Source organism: Myripristis murdjan, chromosome 1, assembly GCF_902150065.1.
Source record: "Myripristis murdjan chromosome 1, fMyrMur1.1, whole genome shotgun sequence".
NCBI lineage: Eukaryota > Metazoa > Chordata > Actinopteri > Holocentriformes > Holocentridae > Myripristis > Myripristis murdjan.
Window position 1 is genome coordinate 38,723,941 of NC_043980.1, and position 26,001 is coordinate 38,749,941.

General features: G+C 40.4%; 2 protein-coding genes across 2 annotated transcripts; both read left to right on the forward strand.

The window, feature by feature from the left end:
- Positions 1–13,619: 13,619 nt before the first annotated feature.
- Positions 13,620–18,651, forward strand: pold4 (DNA polymerase delta 4, accessory subunit). The gene is made up of 5 exons (XM_030048793.1): positions 13,620–13,764; positions 15,089–15,199; positions 16,685–16,777; positions 17,788–17,902; positions 18,513–18,651. The coding sequence occupies exons 2-5, from the start codon at positions 15,097–15,099 to the stop codon at positions 18,535–18,537; spliced, it is 336 nt and encodes a 111-aa protein (XP_029904653.1). The 5' UTR covers positions 13,620–13,764; positions 15,089–15,096; the 3' UTR covers positions 18,538–18,651.
- A 2,051-nt stretch (positions 18,652–20,702) lies between these two features.
- LOC115378159 (E3 ubiquitin-protein ligase TRIM21-like) lies at positions 20,703–25,603 on the forward strand. The gene is made up of 2 exons (XM_030044010.1): positions 20,703–20,762; positions 23,596–25,603. The coding sequence occupies exon 2, from the start codon at positions 23,598–23,600 to the stop codon at positions 25,251–25,253; it is 1,656 nt and encodes a 551-aa protein (XP_029899870.1). The 5' UTR covers positions 20,703–20,762; positions 23,596–23,597; the 3' UTR covers positions 25,254–25,603.
- The last annotated feature ends 398 nt before the right edge of the window (positions 25,604–26,001 follow it).

Consider the following 26,001-nt stretch of genomic DNA (forward strand, 5'->3'; position numbering starts at 1 on the left):
ATCAACAATACGTGTAGCAACAGGTAAAGACTAAGGGGACGAGGTGATTCCATAAGGCTGGACCAAGTCTGAAAGTTCCTGCAACCCAGTCCCAGGCATCAGGGCCTGCCAAGTGTCGAGGTGTGTTGTTGCTCAGGGCTGTGGCAGGTCAGCCATGAGTATGGGCCAGTGCCTTTTCTCTTGAACACTCAACCTGCAAGCTGCCTATACTACTGAGATTTGGAATGGGGCTGGTATGAGATATTGAGTTTATTGTTTCCTAATACTGAACCATGTCCTAACCTTAACCTAACCCTAACCCCTTTCACAATAATGTGCTTTCAGAATAATGGGTTTGTTTTTGGGATAATAAGCCATCAGACTATTGGGCTTTTGGTCCAGTGGGATTTTTTTTTTTTTTTGGACAACTGGGGTTTTGGAATAATAGGCCTTCAGAACAGTGGGCAGTCCCTAAATACTAATGTTTTTTTCTGAGTAGGAAACTAGCCTTTACGGTTATAAGGATATGGCTCGAACGCAGTACAAGTCCAAACAAAAGCCTGTTGCTGCTTCGTCACTTGTTGTACAGCAGAGGAATTTTCAGATCAGAAAATGAAAAAGTTTTTATGAAATGGATATAGACTATTGTATGGTATCAAACAGAAAAAGTGAGCAGAAAAACTGACTTGAACCAATTATTGCCTTACTTTAAAGCGTTGATTTTGTATTTATTTATTGGCTTTTGATTTCCTGTAGAAACTGTAGCAATCATTTTCATATTATCAGCCGAGCATGCATCAGACTGAAGTGTTAGCTGATTTTATCATCACATTTCTACAATACATTTTAACAAACGTGTGAAATTTAATCAAAATGTCCAATTTGTATCAGTTCATGTTGAGGTCTTCGAATAGACAGCCACTGGAATATTGATCGCTTCTACTATAAATATGTAATGAGACAAGCTGCATCATATCCATCATATTAGAGGTTAACTACACTGACTGGAATACATCCCATTTCAACACCATTTATCAGCCTCTACGTTCTAGTGCACACCACAAACCATATCCAAGAGATTATATTTCACCTTAATCCAATCATCCTCTCTGTAGGCCTCCATTAAAGCTGCAGTCACTGATGACAAGGGGATAATGGACTGTGATTGGATGAAAACCAGGAAGTGGGAAATTATCATTTTTTCCACCCTCTATCTTACCTATACCACTTTATGACTCTTTCTATTTTTCTCTTTGAAGATTTGATGGAAGAGGAGGGAAGGGAAGGCAGGAAGGGAGGGATAGAGGGGGAATAAGGGAGTGGAGGAGGAAGAGGATGGAAGAGGAGGAATAAAAGAAGGAGGGAAGCGGGGAGAGTAGAGAAAGGGATGTAGAGGAAACAGCAGAAGGAAGGAGGGATGAATGAAGAAGAGGAGGAAAAAATGAGAACAGGCGCACACACTGTACAATACATAGTTAAACAGCAGGAAGCTGCTTCATTTCCTCCAGTCCAACGTCGCCAGGCAGGCGGATGGTTGATGCTGAACAAACAGTATGAGGAGCACACACACACACACACACACACACACACACACACACTCCATCCACTCCACAGACCATTACTCTCAGCAGACCCTTGGGAGCAGGGAGGCCACCTTTAACTACTCAGCTGTCCGAGCTTGAACTTTGTGCCAATATGAAGGCCAGGGCTACAGGAATGAGCTCCTGTTAAACAACATATTTGCCGGTGGGAATGCTAAAAGCTGGAATGTTTTACTTTGCATTTCATTAAACCTTTTCTTTGAAGTCACCAAGAAATTAACTTTGGTCCACATGGTGGTGAAATGTCCTCATTATTTGCTCTGTGCTCCTCTGCAAACAAAGGAGATTATATGAATATAAATAGTCCCAGTACCCTTAAAATTTCTTTTTCTCTGCATAAATACAATTATTTGCGACAGTAGCATCACGTAATTTCTCCCTGGCTCAAGGATACAATGTGGACGTTTCAAGCAGACGCTAGCTGCTGGATCTACTTTCCAGTTTGAATAGGATAATAAGAAGAAAAGAGAAGTTTAATTTCCTAAAAAAGAAAAAGGACGCCAGGACTTGTTTTGTACAGTATATAGGCACAATCCACCTTGTTTGCATTCATTTATGTGCTAAAAGTGAACTTTAGGATCTGTTTTGCCACGCTATGCACGTGTATGAAAAATCACTGCACTACATTCTGAACCACACTGCTTTCAGAGTGCGTCTTGTGTCAGCTCTCCATCAGCAGCAGAACTTTGTGCACTGTTCCCTTTAGAAAACTTCACATGTAACAGTTTTCTTGTGTCTAAAAAACTATAAAATAACTCTTACTCAGTCCTTTTACTTACTTTTTTCTAGTGCTCTTCGACCAATGCGTATTTAGAACAAGCAAAAACAATTTCAAGTTAAGCTCTTTTGACAAAATAAGACACGGCAGTTTCCAAGTAGAAATAACTGAGGTGTTATTGATATTTACCAGTGAATATAGTGACTTCCTGATATACAGTTTTCCACTTTTCTATGAATAATTTTTTTTAATGTACCATAGTCACAAGATATAATATTGGACTATAAATCCTATAAAACATTATCCCCAAAAAAAAAAAAAAAAACTAAGCTTGAGGTAGTAGATCAAGCCAAACTTTTTTCAAATGGACATTTTAAAACAAAATGGTCTTTATCAAGTTATGCCACCGAAAAAAAACAAAAAACAACAACATAATTTTCATCCAAATAGAACACGCAAAGGTTCCCAATTAGGTTATATTTACAGACAGACAGACAGACAGACAGACAGACAGACAGACAGATAGATAGATAGATAGATAGATAGATATACAGGCAGGCAGGCAGGCTGGCCCACTCACCTACTCACCTACACACCCACCCACACACACACTCACGCACACACACACACCTTGGATTAGATTATATGGTATACGATCAGGCAGGATGCAGGGATGGGGGCGAGACAGAAGAAGGGAAGAGCGCAGAACAGGTCAAAATGATTTGTATTGATTTTGTGGTTTCTGGCCAGCGAGGTTAAAAGAGCACACAGTGAGGGTAAGAGGCTGTTACTGTCCTCTGCTTTACTGTCACCAACAGTCACCGATCAACGGCTGTTCTGTTTCAGTAAATTAAAAATCCTCTTAGACATGTGTGTCCTCCCTCCCATCTATATGGATCTCTATGGGCTTCCATCTATATGGACTTTGGTTTCCAAAAGGCTGGATTGCCATAGTGTTATTAAAGGTGTCTTTTGTCATGGCACATGTCAAAAGACATGACTTCACATTGTGTCAGACCCAAGTGGAAACAGGAAGTAATTGTGTAAATGACTGAACATCTGAAGGACTTTGAGTAAGTCTGGAAGACCATCCCATGTTTGAAACTGCCCAAGTGCAGATGCAGTGGAAGTTTTTTTTGAAATATTAACAACGTTATTTTTGAAAGCATAACAATTCATAACCTAATAATCAAGATGGTTAGATGAACTACCCAGAAACAAAGCTTGTGACTCTGTACTATAATTTCGACTAGAGCTGATACGATTACTTGAAGTAATAGAGTACCTCGATTCTTTTTTTGCCTCGGGTAATTTTTCCTGCCTCGAAGAATCGCTTAATAAATAAATAAAAATATAAATCCGCGGTGTTTCGCACGGACTATTTTTAATGTGGCACAACCGCGCGTTAGTTTTTCTCCTCCTGCGCTGCTGTGTGCTCATGCCGAGGTGTGTGTGTGTGTGTGTGTGTGTGTGTGTGACTGAGGAGCACACACCCACCGGCGCTGTCTGAAGCGTAGCACGGTGAGAACAAAGTTAAAACCAGAGAATCTCTAATACGGGGAGAAGTGCCACTCTCGTCTAACTTCCGGGTCTCGGAAACACGTCTCTGTCCATGTGAGGGCGCTCGCGGGCGAGTGCAGAATGAATGGGAGTCTATGGGGCTTCACCCCCAAAAATCCACTTTTCTCTGGAAATAATTTTTTGTCAAGTAATTTGAATACTGTTTTCAAAAGTTGGGGCTAAAAAAATACACTCAGCTGAATATTGGATTTTTTAAGTTCACCTATCTGTTCTAAAAAGCCGTTCAAAAAGTGTGATGACGTCACACATTGAGAGGTGCTGCTTTACGGCGATTTCCAGAGCCCGTCTCCGGAGAGCAGACGGAGACACTTGAGAGAGCCCGCCTGTGCTATATCAGACATTCTCTTTATACACAAATATCAACTTTGATGGAAAAGTCCTCCTTAAGAGTGGGGTTTCCCGTTTCTCTTGGTCTTCGGGTGCCATCAAGTGGGATCCCTCGTCGTAAACAGCCGCAAGTCCGTCACTGACCAATCAGCATTCATTAGCAAATGCTAGCGTGTTATGGCCAACAACAGCCCAAACTGTAGGAAACTGAAAGGATATAAGTTCTCGCTAATTTCACTTTTAACCTATAATCCATACTGGACTTTCAGAAACTACAACAGTATTTGCGATTTTTTCAACAATAAACAGGAGTAAGAGACAAATTTAGCCGTTTAGCTCCATAGAGCCCCATTCATTCTGCACTCGCCCGCGATCACCCCCAGTGGAATTACGGTGGAACTGCAACCAAGTTTGATACAACGGGGGTTAATGGAGAGTGGCAAGGCTCGTCGTAGATGGGCTCTGGTTAAAACAGCAGCGTACTGACATAGATTGTGTAACAAAGGGAAGAGTTGCCACTCCGCTCTATTTTCACTGGCTAACAGCAGCACGCTGGCTTAGCTTGTCTATTCATAGAAGAAGTATCACTTCGGCTTATTTTTCAATCTATGTTAACACATGCATACTACTGCTCATACATTTTTAAAATAATAATTTAACATATTGTTAAATTTAAAAAAAAAAGCCAACATGATGCAGGTCAAAGACTAAAAAAAGACTTTTGACTAAAACTAGACTAAAATACTTTGCAACTTAGTCGACTAAAACTAGACTAAAATACTTTGGATTTCCATTGACTAAAACTAGACTAAAATGCCAAGACTTTTCATCGACTAAAATGTGACTAAACAAAAAAGAATACACGTTGACTAAATATGACTAAACCTAATAAGGGCATTTGACACAAGACTGAGGGCCCTATCTTGCGCCAGACTCCCTAAACCCGTTATTTGCGGATTTAGGATTTAGGAAGAGGCTGTAAAAGTTGCTATCTTGTGCACCTCCCGCTATCCGCAAAACACCTGCGCTACCCGCTATATTATGCATAGGCGTGTTTTGGGCGTTACGCCAGTTAAACCAATCAGTGTGCCAGGTGTCATTGCCTTTAAGGGCAGGCTGCGCTATCCTAAATCCTAAATCCTAAACCTGTGATGGAGAGAGGGAGGTAGATTTTCTCAGGGCTTCTACTGAGGCTAAAGCAAGTTGGCTTTATATATATACATATTATATATTATATAATTAGACCCTCCAGAAAAATGCGGCCAAAAATCCTTGATTATGCGGACTAAAATCCTTGATTCCGCGGGCTAAAATCTTTGATTATGCGATTAAATATGCGGGTTTTTTATGTCATTTTATGCGGTGAAATTGCGGGAAGTTGCGAAGTATGCGAATTGTTGTGAAATATGCGAAAAGATGCGAAATATGCGGGCACTGGAAAAAGGTGATTCTTCTCCCACGCCCTGTTACTAGGCTACTACTGAATGAAAAAGACCAATTTTAAAGATATCCTCTGGCAGGCATACTAGAAGCAAGCTACATCACAGAAAGTGCTGGTAATGTTTAATTTATTTTATTTTATCAACTTAAGCATGGCTTAAACATTCCTCAAATTTGTCAAAAATAAAACATGCTTCCTGCTGAGGTATAAATTGCGGTAGAACAAACCATCTGGGGTCCGTTTCACGAAGCAGGTTCAACAAACTCCGAGTCTTACCCCGAACTCTGAGTTGATCTACTCTGAGATAGAAAACTCTGATTTTTAGGTTCCAGAACAGCTGATTTGAGTTAGTTTAATCAACTCGGAGTAGTTTCACCTGGAGTTAAGCGTGTGTACCACAGCTGTAAAAAGACAGCGTCAATGTAGCCCCGATTTGACGAGTCACCATGGCAACGGGGACGCGTCGGGCTGCGTTTTTCATCCCAGCTGAATTGGAAATCTTAATGGATTCATACAGCGAGTCTGAACATGTTTTTTACTGCAACACCGCTGCAGCGGCAAAGGAGAGGGAGACGGCGTGGGAGAACATTTCTGCTCGGGTCAGTGCGTAAGTTTAAATGTAGTCCGTTGCAATCACAATAATATTACAGGGGAAAACTGCTTGAAAGGTTGCCTATTAATTTATTTCATTTAGGTGCAATGCCGCGGGGAAGAAGCGCACTTGGCAGCATCTTAAGATGAAATATAAAAACATTGTTCAAACAGGTAAGACCTCGGCATAAACATCTATGCGCGGTCTTATAACCATCTCCCGACGAATATTTAATTCTCTGCGCAGTAACACTGCACCTTCATCCACGGGATCATTGTCGAAAGGACACGCCATGTTTGTGAAAAAATGTCGCCACCTAACTACTAATGGACTTCTAATAAAGGCCTACTGACTGTTTTTTAATTATTAATAACAGACGGCAGAACTAATATGCCACGCCAAAACTGGCCTGCTGACTGAATGAATGAGGAAGTTAAATACCGTGTGTGGCTGAAAGAGGGCGGACACAGAGAGAAACTCGAGGTTTCATGAGAAAAACCTCCCAACCAGGTTAGTTTCATGGAGTCTGTTACTGCGGTAACTGACCGAGAGCTTAAGTTACCTCCCTCCGTGAAACGAAAAACTAAAAGTTTCCCTCATTTCAGGTTTAACAGACTCAGAGTTTTCACTAAACCTGCTTTGTGAAACGGACCCCTGCTACAATGTTTCCAAAAACAGTTTAAACTCAACTGTTGAACATCAACTCTAAACTCTAAAAATAACAGCTCTCAGTGAGCCAAACCTATAGGTCTAAATAGTTTAAGAGCCTTACTGCACCATTTGTGGGAACCTTGTTCGGTGCAATATCATCTTTTCTCTCTCCTGTGGGCGCCGTTCTTCCATTAGCTCGTTGTTGTGTTGTGAATGCGCGAGCTGATGACGTCGGGCCGGGTGTCGCATATAAATTAACATCACAACCCCATTTATTTACTTTAGTTATAGTTTTCTCATTTTATGCGGAAATTGTGAAATCAAGCGAGGCCGCATATTTCGCAAAATATGCGAAATGTGCGGGAATTATGCGCCCTTTTGGAAAATAATTGACATTCAGCATAATCAGCGACATTTTGGTGATTTATGCGGGAATCGCATAAATCGCATAATCGCGTTTTTCTGGAGGGTCTATATTATAGGCGAGTTAATTCGGGAGGTGGAGCCACATGTGTCCAAGTGGACGTGTTACAAGGTTGCACTGATTGAGTAAAATCCCCGGGTCACACCACACACACACACACAAGAGGCAGAGGTGGAATATGTGTAAACTAATTTATTGACAAGGTAGATTGGGCAAATAAAATATTAAAAATAAAAATATAGCACAGCTGCTGGCTTATGATAAAACAAAAAAACGTGCTGGCGTAAGTGTCCAATTAAAACAGTCTTTCCTCTAAACAGTCTATATGAGTAACCCTAAGACTAAAACTAAATTGAAAAATAGCTGACGAAATTAACACGAACAGAAATGTGTTAGAATATTAAAACAAACTATTTCATTCCAAAAACCGCGTGGCATGCAACACGTGGACATAGAGTTTGACTACCTCTTGAAGCTCATGGAGAGAATGCCAAGAGTGTGCAAAGCAGTAATCAGAGCAAATGGTGGCTATTTTGAAGAAACTAGAATATAAAACATGTTTTCAGTTATTTCACCTTTTTTTGTTAAGTACATAACTCCACATGTGTTCATTCATAGTTTTGATGCCTTCAGTGAGAATCTACAGTATAAATAGTCATGAAAATAAAGAAAACGCATTGAATGAGAAGGTGTGTCCAAACTTTTGGCCTGTACTGTATATATATATATATATATATATATATATTCATAATTGCTCTTTATCTTGGCAAAAACGCATTTTTTCCGATTACTCAATTACTCGGCAGAATTTTTGGTCAAATACTCGATTACTAAAATATTCGATAGCTGTAGCTCTAATTTCAACTAAGTAAAATATTCTGTTTAAAAAAAAAATGGCAGGAAAGAAGGCCCAGGCCAGACACAGTGGTTTCCAGGAAGGGACAGGGAGTATGTCTGACATGATTGTTTTTTGTGCAGATTAAAAAAAAATAGCAGGTCCCACAGAAAGGTGGGATGGCCTCCCAAATAGTTTATAAGTAGGAGTACAGCCCAGACCAGCTCAGTGCACCTCCGGAGAGCACTCTAGGCTTATGACTGCTGTTGTTACAGACAGAAATCGACCTGTTTGCACCGACCTCTGCCTGACTGACCAGCATCTTTGTGGAGGACCTCAGCACTTATTTTAAGAGGTCTTTTGGTACATGTGGTGGGCCATTTTTCCTCCCCTTAATTGGCCCACTGGGGGGAATTTTAGCCACATCAGCAGTTAGACCACCCTTATTGACCCCTAACCCTATCCTGCATTCAAGTGGCTGTCAGAAACCAGGAAACCTCCCATCAGTGAGCATACTGCTGCATATGCTACACTGCATCAACTGTGATCTGTTGGTTCTCCCCAAATCATTGGGACTGCAAAAGGCATAGATTTTCTTTTTTTTGGTTGAGCCACCGATGAAGATTAGGTGCACATGTGTTACAACAATAATGTGGAGCGCAACTCTTGTCCTGATCCCCTACTTTGCATCCAAAATAAAGATGATATGCCTTTTTCACAACAGCAGTCACACTGCGCTTTTGTGATGCAAAGGTTACCTCACCACAAATATAACAGAACTTGTCTGTATTGTTTACACAGTTTCGAGGCATCTCTGGTTCCTCAGGTAAAAAATATGAGACAATTTGATAAAAGTATCACACACTGACAATTATAAAAGCTGCTACATATGACTTAGATCAATGCTCGTTGTGGCTTATGAAATGTAACAAAGTGTATAATATGTCAAAGAGGGCATGTTCTATCAAAACATTAGCATAGATGAATATGTTCTACATTGCAGAAATGTTTTGAGTCAGAACTTGTAGCTCAGACACAAACATATCCTTTCAATTAATAATTGGTCTCTTATTACTTTGTATAGAATTTCAATATTTGACTTATTACTGTATCTTGATAACTTGAGCCAACCATCACATTTGACTTATTTCTTCTTTTTTAGTAACTAAAAGTAGGTAAAGTTTAGCTACTTTTACACTGGAAGCATTTTGCTTGTAGACCAGTGTTATTTACAATAATCCTAGAATAGATTTTATAAGGACCCTATTCAAACATCACAGCAGCTTTAAAGCAAAATTCAACTTTAATAGAGTGTTGGGTTTACAGTCCCCTGGGTGTTATAATAACCAACATGATGGTGAAATATTCTCATCAGCTGCTCTGTGCCCCCCTGGACAACTAATCCTCAATGTTGTATTTCTGGCTCTCCATTCACTTTCAGGTCCCAAACAGATCCCAAAATAACGCTTTTAGTGCATCATTAATTACTTAAAAAAGTTAAAGTATCAGGCTGTGTCTTCCTGGGACAAGGTTATTGTGCAACAAGCAAACAAGCAAACATTTAATGTCCTCAAAAAATTAGTACTAGGACCTATTTGTTTTTATATTTGCATAATCAGCTTTGTTCGTGTCTGTTTATGTGCTAAAAGTGTTATTTTGGGAGCTGTTTTGTTGCTCTATAGAAATGAATGCAGTGCTATAAATCAAAAACTATCATACCACTTAAAATCTGGAAGTAATGCCATACAGTACAGGCCAAAAGTTTGGACACACCTTCTCATTCAATGCGTTTTCTTTATTTTCATGACTATTTACATTGTAGATTCTAACTGAAGGAATAAAAACTATGAATGAACACATGTGGAGTTATGTACTTCACAAAAAAAGGTGAAATAACTGAAAACATGTTTTATATTCTAGTTTCTTCAAAATAGCCACCCTTTGCTCTGATTACTGCTTTGCACACTCTTGGCATTCTCTCGATGAGCTTCAAGAGGTAGTCACCTGAAATGGTTTTCACTTCACAGGTGTGCCTTATCAGGGTTAATTAGTGGAATTTCTTGCTTTATCAATGGGGTTGGGACCATCAGTTGTGTTGTGCAGAAGTCAGGTTACTACACAGCCGACAGCCCTATTGGACAACTGTTAAAATTCATATTATGGCAAGAACCAATCAGCTAACTAAAGAAAAACGAGTGGCCATCATTACTTTAAGAAATGAAGGTCAGTCAGTCCAGAAAATTGCAAAAACTTTAAATGTGTCCCCAAGTGGAGTTGCAAAAACCATCAAGCGCTACAACGAAACTGTCACACATGAGGACCAACCCAGGAAAGGAAGACCAAGAGTCACCTCTGCTTCTGAGGACAAGTTCATCCGAGTCACCAGCCTCAGAAATCGCAAGTTAACAGCAGCTTAGATCAGAGACCAGATAAATGCCACACAGAGTTCTAGCAGCAGACCCATCTCTAGAACAACTGTTAAGAGGAGACTGCGCCAATCAGGCCTTCATGGTCAAATAGCTGCTAGGAAACCACTGCTAAGGAGAGGCAACAAGCAGAAGAGATTTGTTTGGGCCAAGAAACACAAGGAATGGACATTAGACCAGTGGAAATCTGTGCTTTGGTCTGATGAGTCCAAATTTGAGATCTTTGGTTCCAACTGCCGTGTCTTTGTGAGACGCAGAAAAGGTGAACGGATGGATTCCACATGCCTGGTTCCCACTGTGAAGCATGGAGGAGGAGGTGTGATGGTGTGGGGGTGTTTTGTTGGTGACACTGTTGGGGATTTATTCAAAATTGAAGGCACACTGAACCAGCATGGCTACCACAGCATCCTGCAGCGACATGCCATCCCATCTGGTTTGCGTTTAGTTGGACCATCATTTATTTTTCAACAGGATAATGACCCCAAACACACCTCCAGGCTGTGTAAGGGCTATTTGACCAAGAAGGAGAGTGATGGAGTGCTGCGGCAGATGACCTGGCCTCCACAGTCACCGGACCTGAACCCAATCCAGATGGTTTGGGGTGAGCTGGACCGCAGAGTGAAGGCAAAGGGGCCAACAAGTGCTAAACACCTCTGGGAACTCCTTCAAGACTGTTGGAAAACCATTTCAGGTGACTACCTCTTGAAGCTCATCGAGAGAATGCCAAGAGTGTGCAAAGCAGTAATCAGAGCAAAGGGTGGCTATTTTGAAGAAACTAGAATATAAAACATGTTTTCAGTTATTTCACCTTTTTTTGTTAAGTACATAACTCCACATGTGTTCATTCATAGTTTTGATTCCTTCAGTGAGAATCTACAATGTAAATAATCATGAAAATAAAGAAAACGTATTGAATGAGAAGGTGTGTCCAAACTTTTGGCCTGTACTGTATATGAACCCAAAAATACTGTTAAGTATAACCTCTTTACTGAAAACCACAGACACACTGTAATGTAACTGTAACAGCTCTAATACGACGCAAAGGACGGTTTCCTTTTAACGGTATCATTTAAGGTCTAACAGATGGTGTATGCAGTTTGGGGAATGATAAGGGTATACATTTTTTTTTAAAAAATATATTAACATCATATTTACCTCTTCGAAAATACCAGATTCCAAGCTCAAACGTCTTTAGATATCTACAAATTCGCAGGTTTGTATCGTCAGACTTTGTTCAGTTTCCTCACAGATGCCCCCCTCACCCTGCATCTTAACTGAGATGGGATTATAGATTATTGATATATTGAAAAAATATCAGTAATAACTTAAAGGTGCTGGATTCTCTTAAGGCTCAATTGGAAGCGTATGTGGACAATACTCACTGAGCAAAAACATGTTAGATTTCATACTAATGTCAAAGCAGTTTTTGGAAATACATGCAGTTTTGGTGAGTAGTCACTGGGTTACCTGATGCTGAAAAAAATCCAAAACCAAATGGGTCTACTGTAGATTCTACTGTAAACCAGGTCCATTCCTGTTGACCTATTCCATATAGCCTATGTGTCAATAGGATGGGGTAAGGGAAAGGGTTAAAAAAAAAAAAAAAATCAATGGAATGTTTTAGTATTGTGCATATATATTTTTGTCTGCACATATCATTAAAAGGGACAAAAAAGACATTTGTGAAAAAAAAACTTTTCTGCCTGTTTTATGGTTTACATAAAGACTGCTGACTGCTCACAAAATGCACTGTTTAATTATTATGGTGGACAGTGCCCCCTACAGGAATGCATGCTTAAAAATATGATGCTGGTCTATTTTTGTAATTTATTTATTGACGAAAATGAGTTCCATATCTACAATCAAACACCAACAAGACACAACAAGATAGTCTCTCAAAAGCTTTGGTGAGCTGCTTTGATTGTGTTGCTCAGTCTAAAAAAAAAAGTACCAGCCTGTCTGTGTAAAATGTGCATACTCACTGAGGGCCAAAATGTGAAATACTTGATTCATTACTATTTGTCAAAAATTAAAATGCATTAGGGTTAGGGTTAGGGTTAAAAAAAAAAAAATCACTGTTAGAGGCTGTCCTTTATGTAATTTTCTGTCTTCATTTTAATGCTGTGATTTGCCACCCATACAGATATGTGATATATGACTATACCAGAGTAATGTTGTCATATACAATATGTCAAGCTCAAGGTAAACTTTATTGTCCCCAAGGGGCAATTTGTTCCACAGACAGCAGTAAAAAAAACAATGAAACACAGTATAATACAACAACAATCATACATAAAAAGTCATACATAAACACAACAAGGGTTACAGGAGGCCGTTCAGTAAGCCAATGGAGGCCGGGACAAATGAATTTTTAAGTCTGTTAGTCCTGCATCTCGGCAGGACATATCTACGACCTGACGGTAGCAGATTGTACACCCCGCACAGGGGGTGGCTGTGATCAGCCAGGACTGACTGGGCCTTCTTTGTGGCTCTGACCCTGTATAATACGGAGAGATCCTCAAGATGAGTACCAGCGATCTTGCTGCACATCTTAACAATGTTTGACAGTCTCTTCTTGTTTTTAAGGGAAAGTGACCCAAACCAACATATAAAAGCAAAGGTTAAAACAGACTCAATAAAACAAGAGTAAAACATTCTCATAAAAGATTTGTCAACGTTAAAACATCTGAGCTTCCGGTAAAAATATATATGTCAAATGTCATATATATGTTACATATATAGTCAGGTTTTTCTTTAGATATGGTGCTATATGTGTATCCCATAGATACTGAACATATGCTGATGTTGGGATGACATGAGCAAAGTGACTCTGGAAACTAACTGAAACTAAATTGACTGGAAACCAAAATAAAAAACAAATCATAATAAAAACTCATGAAAAATACAAAATCATAATCTCTGTGGTGTGAATGGATGGTTGACCCTGCATCAGGCTGCCATTCAAACAGCTGCAGCCAGATGCTATTTCGGGGTGTAATACGCAAAACAAACGGAAGTGGCAGTCAAGTTACCAGCTGGTTTCAGGTCTACCCGGAAACCCTGCTGAAGAAGAAAAGGCGTCACCCTTGTTGTTTTGTATTCACGGCCTCTGAATGAAGAGGAGGAAAACCGAGAAAACCGAGTTGAGCTAAATCTATCTGGACAGTCTCTACTGCCGCACACACATAGGTACGTTCAGCTGAAGAAGGCTAAAAGTCAGGCCATGTTTCGTGTGTTGCACAAAGCTCATTCGGTGCGTACGAACAAGTCTGTTAGCATGTGTGGGCCAAACCAGAGGCCATTGAAAAATATGTAAGTTTGAGGCTCTGTGGTTTTCCAGTGAAGGCAGATTCCTCACAGGACCCGAGGCAGGAGCGGACACGGTGTTGTGATCAGATCGGCCTCTAGATGATCAGCCGAAGAGTAGTCTAGCAGACTTCAGAGCTAACATGAAGTAAAAATGTTAACTTTTACCATTGGTTCATAACAAGCCAGTCAGGTTCAACTGGAGGAAACAGTGTTTTTGTGGGCATGGAGCTCAGTTTGCTGAAGGAAGACATTGCTCGCATGTTGACGTTTTACCAGAGAATCTCTAATACAGTCGTAGACGGGCTCTGGTTTTACCGGAAGTGGAGACTCTGCAGTCTGTTATTATTTACATTTTATTAATTAGAGAGCGATAGTGGGGTGCAGAAAACGTATAAACTGTAAAATTATAACAGTGCTGCAAACTATACGTAAATTATTAAATTAAATTAGTGGAACCTGTCAACAACATGCGTTCGGTCAAGAGTTTTATTTTTTAAAGGGATAACCGGAAGTTGTGTGTCCTCAGCTGGCCTTTGGCCTTGCGTGTGAGTTTTTTCCCACTGTTTATTAATTTGTTATCCATTTATATAGTTAATTTAGTGTTTAGCTGTTAATAAATTAATTGAGTAAAATAAGCACATGCCATCATAAAATGACAGTTAATGTTATTGGTAGTAAGAACTATACATCAGGCGAGTCAGTCACGTCGTGTTCATTAAAAAGGTTTTTTAGGCTAGGCTGCACATATTGCGATGATACTGACATATCGTAATTGCAATAAATAATTATTAAGTGATTGATGATTTTTGCTGTGGTCTGCACCACAACATGGTGTTTTTCTGTGTTTGGAGAATATGATTTTTAAGCCAGGGCATCTCTGTGGCTCCACAGTATTTCATGATGTTATACTGTCACATCCAACCTGTATCAACAAATTGCAGCGGCTGCAGTTTTGATATAGCCATTATGGCCACATTGCGATTTCAGTATGATTTTGGGCAGCCTAGGTGTACATTATTTAATTTAATTTAACTTAATTAACAATTTGTAGAATTGATTAATACTGCCTTTGTGGTCAGTGGGGAGCCTTGAACCTCAGTCAGTTCTAATGCATCATTTTGATCAGATGCCATCTAACTCTCTCTGTCCGCAATGACTTATTTGACAAACTGTGTGTGTGTTTGTGTGTGTTTGTCCACATCAGCTGTCACCATGACAACCAAACGTGGTCTGATCACAGATACCTTCAAGGTGGTGAAGAAGCCAAAGAGAGTGGGAAAACGAGAGAAGAGGCCTCCCTCTCCGCCCTCGAAAGGTGAACAGCATCAGTGTGTTGGCTCAGAAGGAACTTTATTTTGAAGTGAGGCAGCAGGTGTAACGCAGGTGTTAGTAATGACAATAATTAAGCTTGTGTTAGAAATCTGACGCTCCTCATGGGATTATTTTATCATTATTTTCTGTATCTGTGCTGCTGAACCAGCAACTTTAATAGCCAAAATCTGCACAGCAGCCCCATCTAGTGCCAGTCAGGCTAACTGCAAGCTTAAGGTCAGCAGTTTAAGGAGCAAGTTTTCTCTTCTAAGATAGAAATCTGAAACATCCGAGCCCTCCTCCATTCTTTGCCATCACCCGACACCCCCAACACTCTGCTCCGCTTTATTTATTAACTCCTTTCATACAAGCATATAACCCAAAGTGCTTCACACTGCAAGATTCAAAGAATCCAAAAATACATTAAAATAAAATAAAATAGGGGGGCGTCCCGGTGGCTCACCGGCTAAGAGCGCGCACCATGCACCAGGGCTTAGTCCTGATCGCAGCGACCAGGGTTTGAATCCGACCTCAGGTCCTTTGCTGCACGTCGTTCCCTCTCTCTCTCCTGCCTTTCCTGTCTCTCTCCACTGTGACTGTCAATTAAAGCAAAAAATGCCCAAAAAAAAAATCTTTAAAATAAAATAAACAAAACAACTGGCAATAACAAAACGTATGCAAGACTAAAAATGACAACAATAAAAACCCAAAAATATTAAAAATAAATAAATAAAAATAAATAAAATAAAATAAGAAAAATTAAAAAGTATAATAAACACAAGGATAAAAATAATTATGAGAACGATTAAACAGAAATACTGAGGCTATAATGTTATACCATAATAAAAGCCACACTGAAAAGATAGGTTTTTAGTTTGTTTTTATTTTTAAATACCAAGCGAGCTTGCCGTTCTGATATCACACACGACGAGATTCCACCATTGTCAAGTTGAAATTTTTACCACAGTTAGTACTTTTTTTTTTTTTTTTTTTTTAACCCTTGTGTGCGCTGTGTCATTGAACTCATATTTACATCATGCAGAGATTTTCTACTAGGTTGTGATTTGGTCTGTTAAGAAGAGGAGAATCCACTCCTGTGCCACGGCTCAGTGTGGGTTGATAACCACATCACTGTCAAATCTAAATTATTCTAAAGGAATTAGGGAAGTCCCATTCACTTCTGCCATGATGATCAATTAAAATGCCAACAAATCATAGACGAATCATGACCTCTGAGGCTCTTGTGTTTGATCCTAGCACCTCATCAGTCAAAATGTGCAAATATACTGAGATGCACCACTGACACAGTTTTTATGTACCAGTTGGATACTGTATGCCTGTCTGATCCAGACTGATGCCTTGCTTTGAAATTTTACACATCTTACTTGTAGCCTGGTATCAGTTTTTAGAACAGGTGAAAATCAGGATATCACTCCTGTTTTATCCTGGAAGTGCCTTGAATCCTGATGGAGTGTTTGTGTCCAACCAGAGACTAAAGGTGAAACAGACAGAGAGAAGGAGCTGCAGGCGCTGCAGAAGCTGAGGCAGTTTGATCTGGACTGGAAGTTTGGACCCTGCACAGGTAACACTCAACACACACACAGACATAAATAACAGAGAGCAGAGTGATGGCAGGCTGGAGATTATTCAGTGGCTCAAATCCCTGGGCTGCCTGGGAAAAACATGGAAGGAGAGTGCTCTACAAATTGAAATTCAATGCCAAACTGGATCCTTAATTCAGAGAGAGTATTAACTCTTTAGTCGCTAGTCTAGAACAGGCCTCATAACACACATGTATTGTAGGTTTTCATGTCGCTGTGGTAGGAACAAAACACTGTCACGATTGCACTTTATGCTCAGACGTCCTTTTCACAGTCTGGTTTGCTAGAACGGCAGATGAACGTGGAGCTCTGGGTGCAGGCAACACTGTAAAGATACAAAGCTGGCTGAAGATCGACCAACTAGTCCTTTAAGTCATGTTTAGGTCATGTTCTGTGAGGTGAATTTGTATATTGATAAGTGCATTAAATCGTCCGATCTTTGAATGGAGTTTGGTATAATATTCTCCGTCCAAGACAGAAGTGAAGCAAGCCAGCTCTTGCCCTGACAGAGAGACCTTCCACCGCTGCATTATCTGTATCAGGAGCTCACAACATCGACTGTGACTCAAAGTCTCTGTCTGCACTGTTTGAAATAAGAGGAGATACAAAGGGAGCTCACACTCTTTCAACAAACAAGATTTCCAAATACAGAGTTTGCATTTTATTCCACATCTCTGGTTAATGACGCGACACGCACCAACATGGAAAAAAACAAGGTATAGGGTTGGGGTTTCAAAAAACTCACCAAGAGGGAATGAGTGTTCAGCTATAGAATGAAATAGACTTTAATTTTGACATTTTTGTTTTTCTAATTTTTTTTTCACCCATTTGTGAATATGAGCTTCAGGTGGAATGTGTTTGTCGGATTGTTAGAGGTGGAAATTCTAGGAAAATAATAGGGTCCAATAATATAGAATATTCTCTCTCTTTCTCTCTCTCTTTTTCTCTCTCTCTCCCTCTCTCTCTCTCTCTCTCTCTCTCCCTCTGTCAGGTATCAGTAGACTGCAGAGATGGGAAAGGGCACAGCTTCATGGTCTGGACCCCCCTGAGGAGATCAGAGACCTGCTGCTGCTGCACGCACACACTCACCCTGAGTACAATCAATGGTAACACACACAAACACACACACACACACACACACACACACACACTGTTCCCTACCACAGCCACGGACAGCACACTTCATTTGGATGGTATGTTTGCAAGTATTAACTTCAGTAATTATATTCACCTCTGGCAAGTATTAGCTTACTAATGTATATGAACATATTGGGCATGTGTATGAAATTAATATAAGGTTAATATAAATTTTTAAATTCTGAATCAGTAAATTCAGGAAACACAATAAATTGTTATATCAAATCACAATACTTTTAGAATCTCAGTATTTTAGTGCTTAAAGACTTTATGCGGAATGTTTTTGGAAACATGACCTGTGATATACAATCTCCAGAAGTGCATGAGTCGACTTTTTCCCATGGCCCAGTGTGAAAAAAGCAAATCATTCATCGTCGCAGCCCTAATAACCAACTCACATCCCAGTATATTTTTTTCATAATACCTTGATAAATTCACTTATTCTGTGAAAAGGTGGAGACAGTGTCAAGTTACGAACATCTGGATATCATCCAGCCCTCACACACACACATACACATATTCAGACTAGTTATGTCTATATTAAAGTGTGATGCAGTGACTGTGTGCTTTGTGTTTCAGCTTGTGGAGTGAGTATCCCCTGTGAGGAGGAACAGCAGCAGGATGGAGGAAAAGACCACTGTCTGTTTTTTACCTGAAGTTTTCCTTGACTTTCTTTGACACACTAAGTTTTTATTAAAATGTCCATTTTCTACTGAGAGCCTGGCTTTTTGTCTCGGGGGGCGCTGCCGGGTGGCGAGGGGGCAGCTTCAAGCTTGGAGATACAGTTTAGTATCTGTGGAAGACTGTGTTTGTCCCAGGCGTTTCCCTGAAGACGTGCAGAAAACACAGTCAGCGTTTCCTGCAAGAATAACGTTTTTTAATTGTTAATAACATGATAACACGGACACATACACACACTGTACTCATGAGTACAAAGAGACATTTACACACTCAATCATTGTGCTCGTCCCTTGTGTGCCCACTAACTCAGTGGGTCTCAAACTTTTTCAGTAATGTAGCCCCTTTGAAATATGTTTTCAGGACACTACCGCTTGACTGGTGCAAAAAAAAAAAAAAAGGTTCAAAAAGCCTATGTGCAGAGGTCCAAACCAGAAACACACAATTTGACACCTTTGGGAAACCCAGAGTGAATACTGAATATAAAAAGTGGTTTATCAAACTTACAAATGTCAAATGTCAAACTGGACTCCTAGGGGAGCACAACATGGCATTGGGAAAAAAACACACCCCAGCACAATAAGCACAAATTAAACATTACAACATGACTCGAGACATTGCACATGTGGAAGGAGGAAGGGATTTGGGGAGGGGGAGGTGTCCCAGCACAGACGAGGGGCGTATGCAGCCACTACGGCGCTCCGCACCCACAACCTGCACTGTAACGGGAGGGAGAGGGGGTGGGGGGCAACGAGGCGTTGAATTTCAAGGGATGCGTGTATGTGTGACCTTGTGTCCAGGGACCTTCTTCACTACTCAGTCTCAACATTGTCTCTGCCGTCTGATAAGATGACAACCCTGGCCATTGCCCGGGAGACGGTGTCATGAGTCTTGAACAGAGTAAAAGTTCCTAGGTGGAGGGTGATGGGGAGGAGTGAATGGGGGAGAGCGGCTGTCTACATAAACATCCAGGAGAAAATGAAGATAGCGGCCTTCCAAGGTTGCTGTGGCGCCGAATTGTGGATAAGGTGATTGTTTTGGTCAGGCTGACTCTGCAATTTCCATCAGCCTTGAGTCTCTGTGGTTCCGAAAATTTCTATATATCTGTTTATATCTACAGATCTATATCTTTATCTACATATGTATTAATACACACATTGACACATACACATATACACTGAGTTTCCACTTTCTCAGGTCCACCTGTCCAATCTAATGCAGTTCAGCTCAGCAGCTCTGCCATCAGTTCTACCTTTTAACAAAGTTTATAATGTTCAGTTTGTGTTGACATTGTGCAGAATGTGCCACTTTAATTCTGTGTTTATTACTGAGGTTGTAGTTTGCAGAGGTCTGCTACTGGACTACATTATGTTGAAAGATGTTTCTAATTTTTGTCCTCCCCATTCCTATAGCTACATGACGGGGACAGAATATGAGAAACAGCTCTCAATAAAAATCAGTCCAACAGAGAACTGAATGAACACCTCTGACCTCTGACCATTACAGACATCATAAAAGTAAACTTTATGGCACAACAGTTATATTGGATTGTTTTAGCACCTTTGGCAGCAATTACAGCCTCCAGCCTTTTTGGGTATGATGCAACAAGTTTTGCAGACTTGGATTGGGGGATTTTCTGCCGTTCTTCTTTTCAAATCCTCTAAAGCTCGGTCAGGTTGGATGGGGACCGCTGTTGGACAGCCATGTTCAGGTCTCTCCAGAGATGTTGGATAGGGTTCAAGTCAGGGCTCTGGCTGGGCCACTCTAGGACATTCACAGAGTTGTCCCTAAGCCACTCCTGTGTTGTCTTGGCTGTGTGCTCAGAGTCACTGTCATTTTGGAAGGTGAACCTTCAGATGCAACAAGATACACATTATTATAAGTACATAATTAAAATTATTAAAATTATGTTATTAATTAGAATTAGATTTTTCGACCCCATGTTTTTGGAAGAAATCAAGTGATTTGCTCCGGGTTCAAGGGGTTCAGCGGCAGTGAGGAGCGGCTGTGCGGCCAGAGGAGGAGCAGCTGTGCGGGAGCGGCTGGACTTTGCTCGTCACTTTCAGGAAATGAAAGTGAAAGTAGACGTGGACGGCACAACATCGTTGTAGTCGAGGAATTTTTGTCCATCAAAAAGAAATAAATCCAGAGGTGAGTAGCCGACAAATCATAGTTTTGTGTTAAAACAGAGAAGGGCGACACAAAATCCAGCTGTAGTCCGATCTGCATGGGATGGTGATGCGTGTGTTTTCCACTGAAGTGCAGAATGACAAGCCGTTTTTCCTCAGCAAAGTGGAAAAAGAGGCTTCAGTGGCGGACAAGTTGTAGGCCTAACTCCCGAGAGCAAAACAGAAGGATCTAAGGAGTGTGCACTGATTTGTAAAAGACTTAGCCTAATTAACGTGGCTAAACCAACTTATTCTATGTTTTTACTCGATTTCACTCAAATGCAATACAACAGCTAGGCCTATATCAAAACTGTTGAAGGTAGCAAAAAGGGACTATAATCTTAATAACAGGGCAGACAGAATAACAGGTCTGTGATGGACCGGCGACCGTGTTCCCCTGCCCTCCGCCCAGTTAGCGCTGGGACAGGCTACAGGACCCCCGCGACCCTTGCGAGGACAAACGGCTTGGAAAATGAATGAATTAATCTTAAAAACTGTATTATTATTATCAGCATTCACATAATTACCACGATTAACTATAAAAATACCAATATCAGCACCACCATTAGTATACCACTTTCTGGCACAGGGGTTTTCAAACTTAATCATAGACCTATTCTGGACCTCCAAGTTGACTATCATAAATTTTTTGATACCTGAGCAAATTCACTTGACTTCTTTTGAAAAATATGTCAAAAAGGCAGTTCGCAAATTAAGAAAAAAAAAAAGTAAAATATTCTGCCGAATATTAGTAAAAAATAAATAAATAAATAAATAAAAATAAATCACAGAATGTTAAGAAATACCTGAATTATTAAAATGATATATTTAAAGGGCAAATCAGCGATGCTGGATTGACATTAGATTTCTAGTGTTTAAATGCTTGTTAGCTGCTCGTTTAAAAGCTTGCGAGCGGTGTGTGCAGCCTTAACTGGTCCTATTTGAGAACGTCCTCACGGACCCCACTTTGAAATCCACTATTCTAGCTAAAACAAAAAAAAGTCTTTAAAATACCACCAGAAATGACTGTCATTGCAGTCAATACTGTCTTCATAAATATGAGCATAGTCACCTTGATAACAAAACTTGATGTCATGAGAGAAAATTTACCAGAAGTCAGGGTAATCACTGAGACCAGAGGCCTCAAAGCATCAAAACAATAGATCCTAAGAGCTTTGATCCAGTTCCAATATCGGCATCAGGTGCAGATACTGATGTGACTCACTCATCAGTTATAGGCTGATGTTATCAATTCATGCACTGATCCAGATCCCATTGTCTGATGCATTTATGAATTATAAATATATAATAATGCAGTTTGAAGCCTATAGCCAAAATGCTGTAGCACATAATTGGTGATTAAAAAGTTCTACAAATATAAATATCCAGTAGTTCCCATATATTTTGTCTCCCAGAATTCTGTGAGTTAGATATACTGGTCACTTTAAAGTGTTTGTTTACCTTGTAGCTGAAAGTCTGCAGCTTCATCACATTTTAAAATTGGAGGTCAGAGACAAAAGAATCCAAATAATCCAACAGGAACCTTGTGAGAGTGAAACATATCCCTTATTTCCATCCCCAAAACACATTTGAACCTGCCATGAACCTGGACACAGGACAGATTCTGTTTGATTACAGAGTTTGAGGGCTCAACACCCTCTAGTGGTCAGAAAAGGCTTACTGCAGCTTTAAAACCAGGAAAAACGAACCTGTCTGAGAGGCTTGCCCTCATGATGACCAATATTACTATGCAGGTTCTCCACATGGGAACCAGATATTGTGAACAGAGATTAATGAGGCCAGGAGCTTTGCAGAAGACAAAATATTTTATAATGGTACTTAAGTTACGATACCACAGCATTGCAATTTTAAACATTTTGCATTATGCTTTGTATTGTGATAACATATATTGTAATGTCTTTCGATCTATTCTGTTCCATAAAAACAAGCTAAAGGAGAATGTGCTGGTGAGAGTCTACTGATCCACGGTGGTGAGTGTGCGAGCACACTGCATCACCATACAGGTCTCTGGCTGCTCAGCTGCAGGCTGGAAGGCCCTCCAGAGGGTCATAAAGACAGCAGAGAAAATCATGGGCTGTCCCCTGCCTTCTGTGGGGGACATTGTCAGCTCACAGTGTCTCAGCAAGGCCAAAAACATCACTAAGAACAGTACACACCCAGGTCACAAACTGTGTACTCTCCTGCCCTCAGGGAGGTGGTACAAGAGCTTAAGAAGCAGAACAAACAGACTAAAAAACAGTTTCCTCCCCGGGGCAAATCATTACTTTGAATGCAAATGCATAATGAAATTACATGCAATAACTCAAACATATTTAGTTTTTAATTTATTTTTTTGATATGTTGTGTGATATGTTGTGTTGTGGTTTGGATTATAGATGTGTGTCTGATTTGTTTTAGCACCGTGACAGAGGCACTATTAAGTTTTGTTGTACTGCTTCTACAACAATTCTGTTCTATTCCATTACCCTTTTTCAACAGTAAATTACATCCTCAAAGGAAAACTTTGTCTATATCTGTTTTATAATACATATTAGATTATTGCACACTGCTTGGCCTTCCTCATGTACTCTTTGAGTGCCTTGAATGCCAGTGGAGTCATCATTTAGATGTGTTTCTGTACTCTTACCATAGCTCTATGAGCAGCATGCTGCTTCACAAAACTCAGTTACACCCAGTGTCTTTCCTGTTTTCTTTTGGGGATTTTACTGTTGTTCTATTAATTTCTGTGAAATAGGTTCTCATTTAGGAATTTTGTATCACAGTATTGACACATACTCTTTGACTTTTGTGTCTAGCAATGTCTGCTGCCAGCAGTCTGCTGTCTGAAGACCAGTTTCTGTGCTCCATCTGTCTGGATGTGTTCACTGATCCAGTCAGCACACCATGTGGACACAACTTCTGCAAAAACTGCATCACACGGCACTGGGAAGTCAACGCTCCATGCCAGTGTCCCATGTGTAAGAGGGGTTTCAACCAAAGACCTGAACTGCTGGTCAATACTTTCATATCTGAGATCACTGCACAGTTCAAGAAGTCGGTTCAAAGGAAAGCCAGCAGCCGCTCAGACCAGCAATGTTCCAAACCAGCACAAGTTCCCTGTGATGTCTGCACCGGGACCAAACTGAAGGCCCTGAAGTCCTGCCTGGTGTGTCTGGCCTCCTACTGTGAGACTCACCTGGAGCCTCATCACAGAGTCACAGGCCTGAAAACACATCAGCTGATCGATCCTGTGGACAACCTGGAGGACAGGATGTGTAAGAAGCACAATGCAGTGCTACAGCTCTTCTGCAAGACTGATCTGATGTGTGTATGTCTTATCTGCAATGCTTCAGATCACAAGTCACATGATATTGTTTCTTTGGAAGAAGGATGTACAGGAAAGAAAGCTGATCTGGGGAAGACAGAGGCTGAAATCAAGCAGATGATCCAGCAGAGACAAGTGAAGATTCAGGGGCTCAAAGAGTCAGTGGAGCTCAGCAGGGAAGATGCAGAGAGAGAGATAGCAGACAGTGTGCGGATCTTCACTGCTCTGATGCAGTCTGTTGAGAGAGGCCAGGCTGAGCTCCTTCAAATGATCCAAGAGAAGCAGAAAACAACAGAGAAACAGGCTGAAAGCCTCATCGAAGAGCTGGAACAGGAAATCTCTGAGCTGATGAAGAGAAGTGCTGAGGTGGAGCAGCTCTCACACACTGAAGACCACCTGCACCTCCTCCAACGCTTCCCATCCCTCAACATTCACCCACACACCAAGAACTGGACAGAGGTCCGAGTCCATCGCTCATCATACGTGGGGAGTGTGAGGAGAGCTGTGGCTCAGCTGGAGGAGACGCTCAGTAAAGAGATGAAGAAGCTGTGTGCTGATCTTGAGCTGATGAGAGTCCAGCAGTTTGAAGTGGATGTGACTCTGGATCCCGATACAGCAAATCCATTTCTAATCCTGTCTGGTGATGGGAAACAAGTAAAACATGGTGATGTAAAGAAGAATCTCCCAGACAAGCCAGGGAGATTTACTTATTTTAACAGTGTCTTAGCAAAGCAGAGCTTTTCTTCAGGACGATTTTACTACGAGGTTCAGGTTAAAGGGAAGACTAGGTGGCATTTAGGAGTGGCCAGAGAGTCACTCAAGAGAAAGGGACAAATTGTGCTGAACTCCACAAGTGGCTGCTGGATGTTACACTTGAGAAATGGAAATGAATTCACAGCCCGTGGTAATTCTGATGTCCGTCTGTCTCTGAAATCCAGGCCTCAGAAGGTGGGGGTGTTTGTGGATTATGAGGAGGGTCTGGTCTCCTTTTATGATGTGGATGCTGCAGCTCTTATCTACTCCTACACTGGCTGCAGCTTCACTGAGAAACTCTACCCATACTTCAGTCCCTGTAATAATGATTGGGGTGTCAACTCTGCCCCTCTGATTATCTGTCCTGTCAGTCACTCAGATCAGACAAATCATTAGATTTTGTCAAAAAGGATTCATTACAATATAAACTGAACATTTAGAAGTGAAATATTTAGTGATAATGTACATTTATGCTTTCAGGTAAGGTTTGGTAAGGTGTTTATGTGATATGCCCTGTTGTTACAGATGAAAAATAATCTTTCCATGCTGAAGAATTGTTGTTTTATCCAGTTTAATATCAGCTAATCTAATCACAAGTACAGAACTGTTGCTGAATGCAACTTCATTTTTTAAAAAAAATTACTGAGATCATTGTAACACGTCGGTGGCAAAATATATACATCACATTAATCTATTTTATCTTGACATAATTACTAAGGAGAAGTTTGTGAATGGGGAAGAACTCTGAAGGCTGTATTTCTCACATTACAATAATTTTCTGAAAATAAATGGATGTGGATTCTGGTCATGTTTCCCTTATTTTCCTGCATATTTAATTATGTAATTTTTGCCTCTTATCGATCAATATTGTATGTGTGCATTCCAAGCTTCAGGGATAACCCTTATGAAATAAAAATATATTGCAGTATATTGGAAAATACCATGTGATCTATTAGATAATACATTTCCATATATGGGAACTAGTCTTTATATTTTCCAGTATATTGAAATATATGAATAGACCATACATGTCTATATATTAATATATATATATATAAAAAATATTGCAATCAAGACCAAAACCTGCACTATATTGTTACATGTAATAGTTTGTCTTTATGTTGAAATATACTGCAATATATGC